Source organism: Corvus kubaryi, unplaced genomic scaffold, assembly GCF_017639235.1.
Source record: "Corvus kubaryi isolate FWS band 111438036 unplaced genomic scaffold, C.kubaryi_AGA036_p1.0 37394, whole genome shotgun sequence".
NCBI lineage: Eukaryota > Metazoa > Chordata > Aves > Passeriformes > Corvidae > Corvus > Corvus kubaryi.
Genome location: NW_024581133.1, coordinates 15061452 through 15079515, shown reverse-complemented (window position 1 = coordinate 15079515; position 18064 = coordinate 15061452). Strand labels below are relative to the sequence as shown.

General features: G+C 39.5%; 1 protein-coding gene across 3 annotated transcripts in view; it reads left to right on the top strand.

The window, feature by feature from the left end:
* APBA2 (amyloid beta precursor protein binding family A member 2) overlaps positions 1-18064 on the top strand; it is a 90528-nt gene that overhangs the window by 43192 nt on the left and 29272 nt on the right. For all 3 annotated transcript variants that reach the window (XM_042039363.1, XM_042039364.1, XM_042039362.1), the window contains exon 2: positions 8631-9636. In XM_042039363.1, coding sequence (XP_041895297.1) covers positions 8668-9636 — 969 coding nt within the window. In that variant the 5' untranslated portion in view covers positions 8631-8667. The remainder of the gene's footprint in view (positions 1-8630; positions 9637-18064) is intronic.

Sequence of the window (18064 nt, the reverse complement as noted above, 5' to 3'; positions counted from 1 at the left end):
AGGAAAATCTTGAATCTGGACTTTACCGTGGTGTTGCTACAATTAACAAAGTTACATAACTCTTGTTGATATTTTTAATTTGCAACTTCCTGCTTTATATTTGCCCTTACTGAAAACAAAGAACCGTGTACAACTGGACACAGGGTCAGCGTTAGATGGACCCCAGCTGCTACAAAACTCACAGCACCTACTGTGTGAGCCAGAGGCACTGGGGGAACACAGACCATCTTTCTTCCCTCCTCAAATCACAAAAGGTGTGTTTGGTGGTTTTCTGGCTTGTCTATTCAGTGTGTAAAGTGCTTTGTTTCCTTTGGACCTGAGGCAGCCCCAGCCTGACACCAGCCCAGCAGGGAGATGGGAAACTGGGTCTTGATAGAAGACACTAAGAAAATAAAGAAATATTGAAAGACATCTAAATACAGGGTTGATTTATAAAGCTTTTTGACAAATTGTCATCATTTTCTAAAGGCACTCACAAAAAAGAGAAAGATTAAAAGAGACTAATTTGGAATGGAATTTCACAGGACAAAAGAAAATGCATTTCTGAATCCTGAGAGGTTTCTGCTTGGTGCAGACAACAACTACTACTTGTAGTTTGTTGGATTTAATTTTAAATGAAGGAAAAACATGAAAAACCTAGATAGCAAGTTGCTGTTAATTCTATCCACGTTTTATGTTTGCTACTCTTGTTTTTATACCACTATACTAGAAGAGATCAAGCATGTGAGAGTAGAAATATCATAAAATAAATGGCAAGAGAGCTCATTTAAGACTTGTTTGTCTTCTGTTGGCCCTCTCATTCTTGTTGTGGATTGAGAAGAATATGCTCTTGGCTGAAATAAGAAATGAAAGGAATATTTAGGCCATTTATCAAGAACCACCAGAAACTGGAAATTCCTATCTAGTTAAGCTTTAAACTTCCTGGAAATGTCCTAAGTTGTCAACAACACTGACAAAACACTTCAGGTTTATTTCATACATAATATCTATTTGTCAAAGCTAATTTTCTAAATGGTTTCTGACTATTGTCAGTCACTTTCTGCAAAAACTAACTTTAGCAATTTAAAAATTCTTTATCAAATGTATTGTTTATGTATGAAAACTCATAGAAAGAAATATACTCCCCATAAATTCAGTGTCCTCTCTGATTCTCTTTAAGTTTGCCTGTTTGATTTTTTTTTTTAGGGTGTCAATAGCACCACTGAAGTGTCATATATCTGCAAAGCTGCTTTAGTATGGCTTACCTAAATACTTGCTGTATTCATGAAGGTTTTAATAAGCAGGTAGAAAGCTGTCTGAGCAAAGATAACTCACATACACTGTAAAAGGCAGAAGTGGCATTCCCAAGACCAACTCCACTGCTGTCTGTACTCATACTGGAGTTCTGTACACAAGGAAATGCTAGACCTCAGCCAGTTTTCAATCTCAAGTTTCACAGTAAAAAAAATCAGATCTCAGCTGCTAAAAATTAATAATTTTTATACCCAGACACTTACTTCAAAGTAATCTTTATGGTGTATTTTCACAAATAGGTGAATAAAGCAATTTTATCATTTTATAAACATCAAACCAACTCCAAGTGAGACATCAAATCACAAAGACTGGAGTTTAGCACTACCGTTTGTCTAGATTTCTCAGCAGTCTTTGCCAATTTCCCCACCTCCCTAAAGGTTTTTTGGAGGGAACTGAGGAATCTGCCATCTCTGAGATATGCAGGTTCAAACAGCACCCCTGAATCAGCTATGGCCACAAAAATCCCAAAGAAACAGGTGTCTTGGGGTATGCTGTACCTGCTGAGCTTGCATTGAGGAAGAGAGATGCATGCATATGACTGTGTTTGTAGGTATTTACTGCCATGCAGATCTAACATTCTGGACATAAAAGGACCGGTTTGATGATGTATGATGTGTTCCTAATAACTGAAGTTTCTGTCCTAGGTTTTTCCCCTCCCTGAAACAATGTGTTGGTTTAGAGTTTTTTTGTTTTAAATTCATAGGCCTCAGAGAAAAGGAATAGACATTTTTAACAGGCTTGGCTAATAAGTGCTATATCAGGCTGTGCCAGCCTGAGTGAGAGAACTTCAGTAACATTGAGATGGCACTTGGAGTGCGACAACATAACCCTAATTTAATTATGTTGTGGTAGTCCTCATTGTTGGAGACTCCATACTGAGCACTAGAAGGTCAGTGCTACCCAGGCTCACTCTGCAAGAGGGACCAGCATGCCCCTTCCTCCTGTGCTGTGTCCTCTCCTCCCTTCCCTTTGTTAGAGAGACTGTGCTCCTTCCCAAATCCTGTGTCACGTGCTCAATCTGCTGTCACTGACACTGCGGGATTAGGGCTCCTATGAGAGTCAGGATCCCATTTACACCTGTTTTTAGAGGAGCTGGCAGTTACCCTGCACTCTGCTCTGGAGCTCTGCATAATGAATTCTCATGGTCTGGAGAGTCAGCACCACTGAAAAATGAAGTTAATGGAGTCTGGCCTTGGGGAATCAAATGACTACAGAATCTGACTTAGTCACAGCAGGCTCATGTTCTGTTATCAGCTTATTAAAAATTCCAGTTCCCAGTCTAGGATCAGTCATAATTCCTCTGGACCAACTTAGCAGATGGGAGTCTATTAAGTCTTCTGTAATGAAAGCCTACTGAGAAATACTATTAGTTTAATATTAAAATTGTTTTGAATGAATTGAAGTTAGATTTTTTCCACTTCAACTTATCTCTTTATTGGAGAAGAGACTGGTATAATTAAAGCCCTGCAATCATGAATTTTCTGATGCAGTTCTGTTGAAAAATATTGTTATCTCAGTTATAGGTGTACTGAGTAAGTTGATGAATGTAGCAGATCTCAACATATGTCCATGTTAAGAGGGTTGGGTGTTGTTTTTTCTTTTTTGCAGCATTTCTGGATTATGAATGTATAGGGCTAACATACGGAATAGCTTCAGTCAGCAGTGCATCCACGGCACAGCTCAGCAGAGAGAAGCAAGGCTGTGGGCTGTATGTGCTATGATCTCGCCTGGCAGTAAATTGTGTGGCAGTGCTTATAACTTACATCTGAAGATGACTTACAAAGAGTAAAACCACTTTAATAGCAGCTAGATAGCAGACAATATCTGGGGAAAATAGGAGATACTGAACAATTCCAGGGAAGCAAACCTTGAGTGTCAGTTTTGTCAAAACTGAAAAAGGGTGCAGATACCTGAAGTGTGGGAGAAGCACTGAGGAACAGATGAAAAAACGAACCTGGGGAGGAGTAGGCACAGGAAAGAGGGCTTGCAAAATAAAGTGAATATATCAAATTCAGGCCAGTAAAACTCTTAGGTTCACCTGTAAGTTGGAACAGCAGAGCTCAAAAAACATTTGGCTGTAGATAAGCATGGAATAATATATTTGTTGCCAAACAAACCTAACAATGCTCCCCTGCCCCCCCCAGATCACTGTGCATGTTAAATGTAAATAACTTGTTTTGCTTCCACTAAAGTGCTGTTCTATTTGCAAATCAAGTATAGATGCAATGCAGTTCTTAAACCACAGCCAGCAGTATGATACTGGGTATTTCACTGTATCACCATGTTTATAATTGTGTACCATTTCCCATTTTTAATGCAAATTTAATTGGTATCCTTCACTGGGAGGACAGTAAAGAGATCTTTCTACACAGGTGAAAAGATGTAGAAGTGTTAAGGTTGATAAACCCCTCACTGCAGCTGTCTGGGATTAGGTGCAGGAAACTCAGGAGAAAGCTAATGAGTATAATGAGTACTGATTAGAATAAATTTCAGCTGTAACCCAGTAATCCTGTTTCTGGGAGCAGAAGAAATTGGTTCCCCTATGCATACGCCTTTTTACTCTCACATGGAAATGCAGCATGTTGTTTCCTGGAGATTGATTTTCTTTTCAACACTGAGCTGAGGCAGGGAAAATTAAGAAAAATAAAGCAAAACTATTATTGAAAGAAAAAGGTTTTTACTGAGGACCCTGTGTAACTGGTCCCTTATTCACTGATCCTGACAACACTGATGGAGATTTAGTGATGCACTGTACAACTGAAATCAGAAGTTAAAATTACTGAATCCCAAGGAAGGTGAACAAGGATGCAGCACTGACCCTCCCATGCTCCCAGGAACACTTCATTCCAGCCGCAGCCAGAAGTGGAAAAATGTGCTTAGAGTGATGCAGAAGTTTGACCTAACTTTCTGCTATCAAGGAGGGGGGTGAGATACAAGAAGTAGGAGGGAGTCTTACACCAAGCAGAGGAAATGATCTGTAGGCTCAACTGGAGCCTTTACTGTTAAAGTGCCTCTGGATCCAGCAAATCATTACTCCTCTCTTAACTTCAACATTGAGTAATATTAGATAGAAATCCATTATTTTCTCCAATTTCAAGATCATCCATTTATAATTTTCTCAAGATAACTATCATGATAGAAGGTTACACAGTAACTGATGTGAACATTACCTAAAGTACTAATCCATGCAGTCAGGGACTCAGAAGGCTTTGTGCAGTAGTCTGAATAGCAGAACACATGGTAAAAAATTGATATCTATTGCATTAAAAAAAACCCCAAAATTCTGGGTATTTTTAAAATCTGGAAGATTAACACTCTGCAGGTGAGAAGACAGAAGAGTTCAGACCTGTGGCCTTGAGGAACTTTGCTGTGTGACATGAGACAGCTTAGAAAAAGGCTAGAATGCTTTTAGGTTTTAAAATATTCAGGTTATGCTGAACCTAATCAATGACTAAAGCATTCTTCTAGGAAGCTTGAGAGATATTTTGATACAGTGGAAGAAAACTAGGCTGCCCTGGCTGTTCTAATATTTGAGTTAAAATACAGCTGTGTGTTTCCTTGACAGAAATGTATGTGCAGCTCCATAAAGAGCAGTTCTCAAGACTGCTGTTTGAAAACTCAGTTCAGTAATTCTGATGTGTTGATACAGCTGGAGAAGTTACATTTTGTACTTGAAGGTGCTGTAATCAGTTCACATTCAGTTTGCAGTTCATGGGCTGAAAATAATAAATTCTGCCTTTTTATTCCAGTACGTTGTTACCTTAAGAGTAGTGCCTGACTGAGAAGATTGCAAAGGAGGCCAACTAAAATTGTAATTGTTGTGCAGAGATTGCTTTGTAACTTCAGTTTCTATAGCATTAAGATCAGCATTGCCTCTCACCGAAAAATTTGGCTTCTTTTACCTCAGTTCCAGCATACAGGGGGTAAAGCACTGTCTTCAGTCACTGCCTCAGACTGAACTAACTGAAAACCAATTTCCCATGTCCCAGTATGTCAGTGCTAGACATGCTTGAGAGGAATTACTTTCTCTGTTTCTTATCACCCATGCTTTAAAAAGTTTCCAGTCTGCCACTATTTCTTTGAAGTTCTTCCCACCATAGTGCAGGTGCTGCACATTAACAGGCCCCAGTGCCCAGCTGAGAACCCTCACCCTGGCAGTTCCCCACAGCTGATAGAGCTCCACTTATCAGCCATCCTTCCCTCCCTAGGCTCCTGCCCCTGCCTTTTGGCTCTCAGATCACATTCACGTGGCTTCCTGCAATGTGTTATAGAATATCTAGAATGTAGTGGATTTTCCTGCAGGTAAGTAACATCTTGGAGCATTCACTACTGGAATTTATAAAAGGCTATTGCTGCAGAGATACCACTTATGGCAGTTTCTGGGCCTGGATACTAAATGAAGATTCTTAGATGTGGGTGGAAAAACTCCATTACACTGGCTAAAAAAAGGGTTCTCATCTCCATATGCTTTAGGAAAATCTGAGTCATGGGTTTCAAACTGTGCTTGTTACAGGCTGTGCTTCTGTATCTTCAGCCATACTGTAGTGACTTATGTGCAGGGTCAACTGCACTGTAAATATTTAAGTATTATTTAATATGGATAATATTTCCACTAGAAGGTTGAGACCACTGCAGATGAGAACTTTTCTTTCAATAAGAGGCACTTGATTTGTTCTGTTCTTGACAAAAAATAATTTTTGGTTAAGCCAGATGAGATCTCTGTAGTTTTCTTGCAGTGCCATTCAAAATTATTTCAGCACTCCATCTTAACTCATTTTAGACATGCTTGTGTAATGTACTCATGCCTGATCTGCTCATACAAACAATTTATCTTGCTTGTGGGCAGTGTTTTGCAGCCTGTGCAGAGCATTGTAATATTGTGACTTAAGTTGCTATTTTAATCCAATGTAAAATACGTTTTGTTTATACTGCAGTCACAGTATAGAAACATCCTTAGTTTGCAGTAAGAGCTGACTAAATCAGAGGTAACCCTAGTGGATGGATGGCTAAAGCTTGATATTCTGTTCTTTTAACTGACTCCAAAGTAAAAATGTATCACTAGTATCAATGGGATAGTGGGTATACAGATTGTATTGAGAAAACCTTGCAAGTCTGCTAGTTCTTCCAATAGTGAGGAGGGCCAAGTAATCACTGAGAAAGTTTCGCCTCCTCTGATTTTCTCTTTTAAAACTTCTCTTCAAATACACTATTTACTTTAAAGCTTTATTCTGTCAAGACTAATTCTGCAAGGTAACAATAACTAAAAAGAGCTCCACATGCTGAGTTCCTTTCATACCTCCTCCTGTGACTAACATGCATCTCTGCTTTGTGTTTCAGAATGTAGAACTCATGTTTCAGGGATAGATTTGCCACATGATAACTTTGCAATAATCCATAGACACATCAGATCCCTGGATTTGTCACAAACTAAGGATTTGGAGTTTTCTTGTGGTATCACAAGTTCTACAGGGATATCTATAAGGTTTTAGGTTACAGTGGCAGGATATTTTTTCTAAGTTCATAATGCCTAAGAAATTATTCCCTATATAGCTCCTTTAATCCTCTAGCTCCATGATAGTTTTATTGCTCTGTGTGCACACAAGACTTGAAAAACTGGTTAAGTCAAAATGTTTGTGTGTTTGGCTGACATGTTATTGTTAGGTGCATACAGTAAAACAAGCATTTGTGTGGTGCATGTCAGAAGCCTGAGCTCAGTTCACCCCAGTGAAGTAACTGCACAGGTCAAGTTTATCATAGGGATACAACAATGAAATACAGAGAAACAAATACTAAAGTATATTACTCCCCCCCTCCAAATCACACAGCAGATCACACTTGTCAAACCTGTCTAGAATTAGCTATTTTCTTCAACTACTTTTTATATAGTTCATATAATCTCTGCTTATTTAGAATCCAGTATTCAGAGAAAATATGTAATTTAAAGTACCAGAAGTATTTAGCAGGAAGAATTAGTGAGCTTTTATTGTAAATGTGTCTTTTATGTAGAATATAGATTAAACTTCGAAAACCAGTGTTGTAGAGGGATCTGGATAGATTGGAGCATTGGGCCATGATTAATTTAACAAGTCTAAATGCCAGGTTCTGCTCTGGGGTGCTGGTTGACAGCAGTTCAGGAGTCAGCAAAGTGCTCTGGCAGCCCAGAGAGCTGCCTGGACTCTGTCAAACACTGACTAGCTGCTCAGAAGAGAGGATTGTCCTCTGCATTCAGCACTGATACAGCCTCACCAGCCTGCTGTGTGCACTTCTGGGCACCCTCATTTAAGAAAGATGTGAAGGTCCTTGTATGTGTGCACAGAAAGGTAGCAGAGCTGGTGAAAGGGCTGGAAGGAGGTATCCTTAGAAGAATGGCAAAGGGCTTTGGGCTTGTCTGGTTTGTAGAAAGGAGGCTGAGGTGACCTCATTGCCCTCAACAGCATCTTCCAGAGGGGAAGTGGGCAGGGAGGTGCTGAACTTCTCCCCAGAGAAGGTATCCAGTGAAGGGATGTATGAGAGTGGTTCAAAGCTGTGTCACGATGGGTTCAGACTGGACATTAGGAAGCATTTCTTTACCAAGAGCGCAGTCAGACACTGGAACAGGCTTCCAGTGGCAGTCAATGCCCCAAGCCTGTCAGTGTTTTAAGAGTCATTTGGACAAGGCCCTTAAAGCACACTTTAACTTGGTCAGCACTGGGTGATTGTTGTAGGTCCCGTCCAACTGAAAAAATCTATTCTAAAAGCAATATTTGGTTTAACAATGGGAGACAACAATGGCATCCAGCTAGTAAGGGCTAATAAACCAGCAACTGCTTTTTAAAAAATAACACTTTTAATACCAATGTATTATCTTTTAGTGCACTATGTGACTGCAAAGTTAATAGAATTATTTTCCTTTAGTTTTGGTAAGAGCAGGTCAGATTCTAAATGTTTGTTTTCAGTACACGTTAAAGAAATGCCTAAGCTGAAAATTGAAAAGAGCTCCCATTTACTGCATAGTGATCAAAGCATGACTCCTTACTGGCAAGAAAAAGAAATTGAAAACTAATTTCAAGGTTCAGGATTAATTCTATGCCAAACTGACAGATGAAAGCCTACACTAGAACACATTCAGCATAAATGTAGAACCTTCTCTTTATCTGTTCCTTTCAGAGTGCAACTTATTGCTTTGATTTCATGGTTCCACAGCACAAGCATTTTAAAAGTTAGCTGTCTGAATTTGGTCAAGTATCTACAAACACAGGCTTTTTACCAAATGAATCTATCAGTTTGCTTCCTATTAACATCACTGTTCTCTACTGATGATCTTTTTCTGAATGTGTGCTTTTCCATCTTCCCTGCAGTAATTGCTGGAAATGATTGTCATGTAAGGAGCTGGCTATGGCAAACAGGAAACATCAAAGCACTACAGCCAGCATGCTGGATCACAGAGCCAGAGCCTGCCCGACTTCATCTCACAACAGGGAGCCTGAAAATGAAGGAAGTGACCTTCCCATTGAAGATTATGCAGCAAAGGAGGCAGAACTACCAACTGTGAGACCAGGTAGTCCTACCCCTGTGGAACATGAATGCAATGACCATAGTGGAGATGGCGACTCCAGCTCTGACTATGTAAACAACACTTCTGAGGAAGAGGACTATGATGAAGGCTTGCCAGAAGAAGAGGAGGGGATCACATACTACATTAGATACTGTCCAGAGGATGACAGTTACCTGGAAGGAATGGACTGCAATGGGGAGGAGTATGCTCCCCATGAGGAACACCATGTTGAAACAGATGAATGTCAGGAAGCTGTAGAAGAATGGGCTGAAGGTAAAATTCAGCACCAAGATGAAAATGAGGTGATGGACAGGCAAGAGTGGCAGGAAGGTCAAGATAATGGCATTCAGATTTTGGAGGATGAAGCATCATCTTTGGAGATTCAAGACCAAGAAGAAAACATACAGTACTGTCAAAGTGAAGGTGACTATCCGGACTATTACCCAGCAGAGGCTAATGGAAATTCACAGGGAGTATCACCATACCATTCTAGAAAAGAGGATGCAGAGCTGGAAGAGCAGGAAGAGGACATTGACCAGATTGTAGCAGAAATCAAAATGAGTATGAGCATGAGCAGTATTAACAGTACAACAGAAATGAGTCCAGAGCACACTGGGACTGAAAACATGGCACATGACTACAAAGAGACTTGTTCAAAGGGAGAAGCTGTTCACAGTGCTAACAGGCACGAGGGGAGGCCAAAATCACTGAATATCCCATCTGCCTCTAAGCATAGTGGAGATGTGCATCGAGGTTTTAAAGCAAAGTCAAGAACCCCAGAAGACAGACAGAAGTGGCCACAGGAGCAGGTATGAGGTGCTCTTTTAAACCACACTGTCAGAGGCATTATCCAAGTGTTACGTTATTTATTCCAAACAAAACTAGCAATATTTTAATACATCTATATCAATATGTAAATATATACATTAGCGATATTTTAGATTTTATTGATACTGCATTCACATAATCACATTGTGTGTTTAGAAAAAGGTGCTAAATGTAATCAGCATATGTAGAGAACTAGCAAAGGGGTTTTGCACAGAGAAGAGACAATTCAAACAAAGGTATTCCAGATGCATGGGGCAAACCCAGTTTGTTTAAACTATTTTCATTCTGCAGTGACACTCTGGAGAAACTTAAAACTGGGGTCAGCATTGAAATTGTTGAATTTTTTTTTCCATTAAGAGCTCCTGTACCATTGCCTTAGTGGTTGATTACTTTTTATTTTCAGTAGAACATATGTCATATCTAGATACTGTATATGTTAAAAAAACCTGCAAGAAGTGCCTGCATATTGCTGTGGTTTTTTACTAACTTGACATATCTTGACCTTGACAAGAAGGAAGAAATAGGAGCTTTACTCATACCAAAAATGCTGTTAAGCAGTTTTATCACAAGAATGATGTAGAAGTTAATTTAAACTGTGCATGATCTTCTCTTGTTATAATTCTGAGTGCCAGAAAAAGAGTCTGAGAATGAAGTTCAAGCTTTTCTAAAGGAAAAGAAGTGTGACTTTTTTCCCTGAAGTTTCAAATTGAATGTGGTTACTTCTTAGAGAAATACACCTCATTCCCTAATGTCATTTTAAAGCCTTGATTTTACATCTCTAAAATTATATGCAGTTGAATTATATATTAGTTATCTTCTGCAATGAACAGATCTACCTAAAAGAGGTAAAACATAACATGTACTTGGATAACAAACTAGTACGGATAAATGAATTATTTTGCCTTATCTTTAATTAAAATGCTTTATTATACTTCAGATGCATACGTTTCCTGTTTCAGCTTTATCAACTCTGTAAATACGATTTTCTGTAGTTAAGTGCCCCACAGTTAAACAATTTAGTCTAGGTGATTCCATTAAAAACAGACATTAAAATATGTTAATTCCTCTGAAAAACAGTAAAAGGAGATCAAATGTTTAAGGATATGCTGATGAAACAGGTCAACCGTCATTATAATTGTGAACAAAAAAAAGTCTTAGAAGGATATTTTCAGATTTCCTATATCTGCAGCAAGTTTTTAATATTCATTACTACATTCTATTTTCAGAAGTATAATTATAACCAAATTGTGCAACTTACTATATTCAGTGCCCTACTGCCAGCATAAAAGTCCCTTAGTGAATACGCTTACTGATGGTGAATGGTTTGAACAGTTACTAGGTGTTGGCTGGGAGCAGAGAAGTTGAGGTAGCATGTTTTAGACTTAGTGATGGTCTTTCTCCCAGCATCTGCTACTGGGAATGTTGCTTCTTGCAAGTTCTCAAAATATTTTCAGAACAGAAGACAAGAGTTCTTGAATAAGAAAGAATTCCTCAGTGCTTGATTAAGTAATTGTTGGGTTTTTTTTCCCCCACTGAACGATTGCCCATTCAAAACAATATTCAAAATAGACTTTCATTTCAACAACTTTTTTGGTTTGAAGTTTATTTATCAGAAGCTGAACTGAACTGCATTGTACTTTTGTCATTCTCAACAGACTGCTAACAGCTGAGGGCTATGTAACACCTGGATATTGATATTACTGCCCCAGTGTGAAAAAAACCATAAGCACCTAAGTATTTCTGAACTGAGCTTTAATTGTTTTTTCTAGTCAGTCTTGGACCAATGCCTTCATCTTGTTTAATAACAAGGGAAGCACTGCTGTGATAGGTAACCCCTGGCTGGATGAAGCCACTGAGCTAATACAATCACTTTTAATAGAAACCACAACCTCCTGTCTTAATGGATAGAGAGCACTGGACAGTACACAGTGTTTCATTCCTTCGAAAATGAAGACAGGAAATTAGAGATACAGTAGTACAGGTATCTACTCCAGATCAGCACACAGGGCTAAACAAACAGGGTGACAAGGCATGCATTTCATTTCCAAGAAAGGAGACAGGGCACAGGTGCTGTGGGCAATTCACTAAAGAGAAGAGCACAGGTCTCCAAGGCAAAAAGGTGTGAAGTGGTATTTCTTACAGAGATACAGAGGCTCACAAATGGAGACATGAGGTAATTATTACCGCAGGCCTGGGCCCTAGGGTGTATATCACCGTGTCCCGAAGCCATAGGGAGGAGGAGGAGAGAAGATCCAGCAGGCAGGAATTGTGCAGCAAGATTGATTTATTTAATTATTTTACAAACGCTTTTATAGACTTTTTTCTTCATAGTCTAATTGGACAAAGGATCAGCCACCCCTTGGGGGTGATTGGCCAAAATCCTAAAACATCCATTGTCAAAATATTTTTCTACTGTACCATAAACAAGACTTTCCAAGGTTGCAGGTGGCTTGGTTGTTTACATTCCCTGCTACCTCTTCTGCGTGAGAGAAAAGTCTCTCACAGACTTAGAAAATAGCAAGAAAATCCTTGCTAGCAGCATTTTTGTATCTACAGGTAATTCTCCCTCTCTCCACCCCAAGCCTCCAGGAATACAGAAGAAGGAGTAAAAAACAAGTTAAATAACCTTTGGCAAGCATTACTTGAATGTGTGTATAATGACAAGACTGGTCTTACCTTGCTGTGTTCTTCTCAACCTAGTGCAAGTTATCATTCTCAGCTTTATCCAAAAATCAGGCTCATGGTGAGGGCATTAGAATAAGAGTTCAGTATCTGTTTCTGCCAAAGTTGGATTTTTTTCTTAATTGCTCCTTAAATGTCCTTAGCACAAGGTGTGGTTGGACATTTAGTATTAATACTGAATGTCAAAAAATTTAGATAAGGTGCAGAGGATTTTGTTTTTCTTCTGGAGCATTCACTTCTTTTAATATTTACTATGAAATGTCAAAGGGATAGATGGAATTAGAGTACTGCCTAAATGAACCTGTCTCATTTCTGAAACCAAGACAGCCATAATTTTAACTACAATATTTAAACCAACTACAAGAATTCCATTTCTTTCACAGTGAAAGGAAAAACCCCAAGGCTACTGTCAGTGCATTTGCATGCTACACTTACTGTTTGCAGAGAACAGGCTCTTAGAAGAGCCTTGGTTTTGTCACCTTGCTAAAAGATCTAGTATAAATGTGCATCTCACAGTACAAAATACCATGCTGAAAGGGATGACAGAGGCATATATAGTCCATACAGAGCAGGTTTTTTGCCTCAATTATCTTTAAATAAATGTAGATTTGAATGCTTCCAGGTTAAATCAAGATATACTACGTGTAGGTCAGTTTTTGTAAACAATGAGCAAGCAGGAAGGTGCATTTGTTGTTTTATGCATGTAGTATGCTATCCTTAGCTTTTTCATGTTTCTGCTCCTCTCCTCCTTTCCTGCCTCATACAGGTAGTATTACTGCTTATTATAACATTTACATTCCTTTAAAATACACAGCTATTAATTCTTAGCTCATGATAGGTGCTAACTTTCTATTTGCAAGACATTTGCTAAATAACAAGTAAACAAATGTGATTTTAAAGGTTTCTGTTGCTAGGTTTGCACCAGAAAACAGTCACTTTTAAAGAAAGACCCAACAATTTACAGAGAAGGAAAAACAAAGTAAGCATCTCATTTGACTTTCAGTGTGGGTCAGTCTCCTGTCTTGAATACACATGCTCAGGCTTGAAAACTTCAGGCATAGATGATCTTGGCTTGTTTAGCCTTTATTTGTTAATACTTCTAGGGAAGCACTGAAGGGGATGATTAGCACTAGACAAGTCTGAGGGAAACCTAGAATACATTTAGAGAGTATATTTGCTCTAACTCACTGCCTAGCACAACTCTTATTCCTTGCAGGTTTTCCATGCTTATGTTATTTAAGAAAGGCATCACATCTGTGAAGTTAAACTGACTATTCTGGGTATTTTATAACAACTCAAATTTAACAACTTCCTCAAGCTAAGGGTTTTCCCACACCCATTTGACATCTTGGTCATCTCTCAGCTAATTGTTAAAGTATCACATGAAGAAATTTTCTGTTTCTAGTTTCTTTTCATATGTTTCACCTGTAGCAGAGAAATTGAGTATTGTCAGACATACTACTGATGTAATTCTCCTGAATTACCACAGTTTTTAATGTAACAAACATGAATTAACTGACAGGTGTACGTTTGGATGGAAGAAGATGAACTGAATGGCTCCTTCAACTGACAGTAGCATACAGTACAACCAGAGATTTTAAATAGATGTGATATTCCTGTGAAAAGTAGTTGCTTTTTGGAATGTTGTTACATTTTCTTCAAGGTTAGCTACAATACTGTTGGTTTGGCACAGTTATAATCAACACAGGAACAGCTTTACCAGGTGAAAAATTAGAGTAATTTCCTCTTGCAAATGTGTGCTTGTACTGCACAAAATATGAACAAGGGCCTGGTGTAAACCAAAGGAAACCACAAAAAGCTTGTCTCCAGTTCACTGCAACATACCCTGTCCTACTTCCTTCCCACAAAGCATGATGGCACAGGGCAGTCCCAGCCCCATCCTGCCACTCCCTGACTGCATTTGGAACTTCAGTTTCTCCTGTTGCAGAATTAGCATAATTAAAAAATGGTAGAAGCAGTGAAGAAAAAAGCAAAACACTGGACAGCAGCTGAAATAATAACCAATGGAAGAGGTCTCTTGCACTAACGCAACTCAATTAAGTAACTGCTTCTCTGGAACCTTCTATGTGGCAGAGTTTACTCTGTTCATCCCAGCTGGGATCCTGCCTCTGTGAAACACTGGCGTTGGCATGGCTGAGAGCAATTTCTGCTGGGTAGGGGCTGAAGATGACTATGGGACTCAATACTAGAGCATTGATAATTTAATCAGCCCTTGTTCCTAATGTCTACTCTAGGCAGATTTCAGACTCCTGAGAATGTGTTCTCTCCTACCTTGTTCAAGCAAATCTGTTTACTAACAGTAAAAGAAAATGTTTTTAACAGCACCAACATCCTGCCCCACCTACACCCTTTTGAAGAAACAGGAATTTGCCACGAAATTTCCCTCCTATCAAAGGAGGGCCTCAGAGGGAAGTCTGCTTTTGAACGATGCTGCCTGTGACACTGAATCCTACTGCTTCTCATTTCTCAATCATTCTTTCATAACACTGGCATACCTTTGAGAACCTAACCAAATATGCTTGTACAAACTGCCCTAGTAGGGACACCACAAGCTCCTGCAGCAGTAGTCTGCTTTCACAACATTCCTATAGGCTGTGTCCTTATATGTCTTCAACATAGACATCCAAAGACACATAAAAGATCCCTACAAAAATTTGTAAAAGAAAATTTTACAAAGCCATATTTTTTTCATCTCTTTTTCCCCCTCCAACAGCTTTGCACATGTCAATGCTGCTACTGTGTTTTCCTTGCCTGTGCTGGTAGAGCTCAGTACTGACACAAATATTTGTTTCCTTCTCTCAGCATGGGCACAGTGCTCTGCTGATGCAGAGTCCAAATCTAGGAGTCTTTTGGCTGTAAAAGATTTCACCTTTAGAACAGTGTGAGGAAACTAAGATGATAGTTTGGAAAATGTGTATCTTAGGACTGTCTTGCTGGAAGCTGGTCTGAGTGTTATGGGATGCATTCAAGAGCAGCTTGTAGAAAACACAAATGGGTGTAAATGAAGAGCATTAAAACAGGTTTCTGCATTCTCCTGTGTGTTCTAAGCAGCTGTGGGGCACGACTATTAAACAGTTCCCAAACTTACCAAGCACTTACTGAAAAGTGCTAAACAGTCCAAACGAAACCAGTTTCTCTGTGCTAATTGGCCGAGCCACAGACTTTTAGCAATCAGCTCCTGACACCAGTAGAGAGCAAGATCAATGTCTGTTACCTAAAGATGCATTAGTGACAAAGTCTTCTCAGGAAGTTTAAATCAGAAGGCAGCACGTGCTCCTAATTACATCTCCCTAAGAATTCAGCAGAGCTGTTCCTGTGAAACTCATAATGGCTGGTTCTCAGTTTTAAATATACACAAGGACAAAAGAATATAAGAATGGTTCTTTGAGGTGATAAAAATAAATTGGCAATTATTTTAATGTCTACTGAAATTTGATAGAGTATTGAAATCATTCTGTGGAATGCTTAGATCTCTCAACTTACTCTGTCTCCTCTTTTCCTAAACTTGACTTGCTTGGTTGTAACTACTCCTCAGAAATATTTTTCTCTTCACTCCTGAGCTGTACTAGCACCATCACTAAATTAACACATAAGTAGTGGAATCTTTGTGAGAGAAGAGTGTGAAGTCTGACCTTTTTTCCTGTGATGACAATCAGAAAACCTTCAGCTAGTCAAGAGCTGCCTCATTCAGAGTCTTCGTAAGAGTATCCTGCTGGGCCATATTGCTCCTCCTGACAATGTTACCAATGTTAATAATAACTAATGCAGTGTCAGGAAGGTACATTAGGCCGTTCCACTACACATCAACATCCGTCAGGAGGGAGGTTATTTCACTTGTGCAATTTAATAGGAATAGCACTGCCATAATAGACTTCATACTAGGCTACCAGCTCTTCGTTTAAAGAGATGTACCTTGGGGTACGCCTTGAGGTATCATTGAGTCACATCACCCAATGATAAACTGCAGAAAACAACACATCACAGAAACTACAAATGGAGGTTTTGTCCCTAAGTAGCAAACATAATACCCATCTGCTTTGGTTTTGTTCTAGAGAGGGACAATAAACCTGGATGAAAGGTCAATCAGGTCTACAGGTTTACTTGTGTAACAAGTAGCAACAATTTTGTCAGATTACCACAAAGCATCTCTTCCCCAAGAAGGCTGGGTTTTTTTCCTTAGAGCCTACCACAAGGACCCTTTTTCAACTGGAACCCACCACAGAACATATATTTTCCAAAACACTTAGTCATCTTCAAGATGAGTTACAGAATATATAAGCCAGTACACTGGTCTCTGAACACATTATTTGCTAATGCTAAACAGCATTGCTACTAAAGAGATAGGAAGGTGTGGAACATAAGGCTCATTATTCAAATGTTTAAACATAATAATAAAGCATTACCATGCCTTTGAGCTCTTCTCTCAGACAAATTCTGAATAAATCAGAGAAAGGACTAACCTGATGCTTTCCAGGAGAATGTTCCCCAGTAGAAAAGTGCTTCATCAGTGCTGAGCACCACAGGCAGCAGCTGTGATGAGGACCAGTGTTGGTGACATGAGTGTTTGACTGACAAGCCAAACAGCTCACACTGGAGCAACAGCCAGGTGTTAACAGAAGAGCAGAACTCACTCCTCGCCAGCCCCCACCTCCAGCCGAAAGAAACTTCATGCTGCAGAAAGGGGTTATAAAGGTGGTCTGGGTGCCTGGGAGGGGCCCTGCAAGATTGGTGTGAGGAGGCCCCATGTGGCCCCAGGCCTGGTAATTAACCATCAGGACAGGGCTGGCCAGGGCATGGGTGGAATTTCAGGCTGCTTGTGGAAAGATTTCCACAGGTGCTTCAGTGACCTCAAATAAGTAGAGTCTGATTTTCCTCTCAGCCTAAAAATGACATTTTCTGCTGCTTCATGTTCCTTCACATGCTGGACACTGCCTCAGTACTTGCTCAAGAGGCAAAAGTATTAATAACACTACACCTGTAATATTTTTATATCCTTGCATTACAGAATCTTTTATCAGAATTTATCCTAGGGTGAGAGACTTTTAACGTAGCTGTGCCCCTGTGTTAGTATGCAGTCAATTCCAAATTTTTGGTTTAGTTTTAGGTCCTGTTCTTAATTGCAAGCCAGGGTATAAACTAATTATAGTATCTTGTAAGTGTTGCCCTCACGTAATTTTTCCAGCTGTCGTAACACTCAAATCAGCAACATAAATTGGAAACTCTATAAGAAACATGAAGAAAGCAAGTATCGAGTATGATAATTTACTTCACATTAGTCAGATCACTTAGGAGTATGAACCAATTTTCAGCCCCAATGAATATCAGAATTTATATTTTCTAAAAATGATACCATAAAGGAGCTTCAAAATAGTCCCTTCATCCTTGGTCTAGAAGCATCTCCTTTCATATGTCCAAGACTACATTGTTTGTAGTTGTGGATGGGAGATGCAGCTATGCCTACTCTGCATAGTTCTGTCCTTTGTAAGTCTTCTGGAGTGAAAGGGAAGCCCTTCTCCCTGTACTTCCTTCTCCAGGCAGTTGTTGGGCACAGAAAGTCTGAGAGAGGCACAGCTCCCCTTACATGGGATGCTGCTCTGGGCTGTGCTACCTCCAAAGCTGGGAAGATCTCAGTAATGTGATATTACAGTCCGTTTTGTTTGCAGAAGTGCTCACAGTGACACCCTTCCCTCCCCATCACGACCTTCT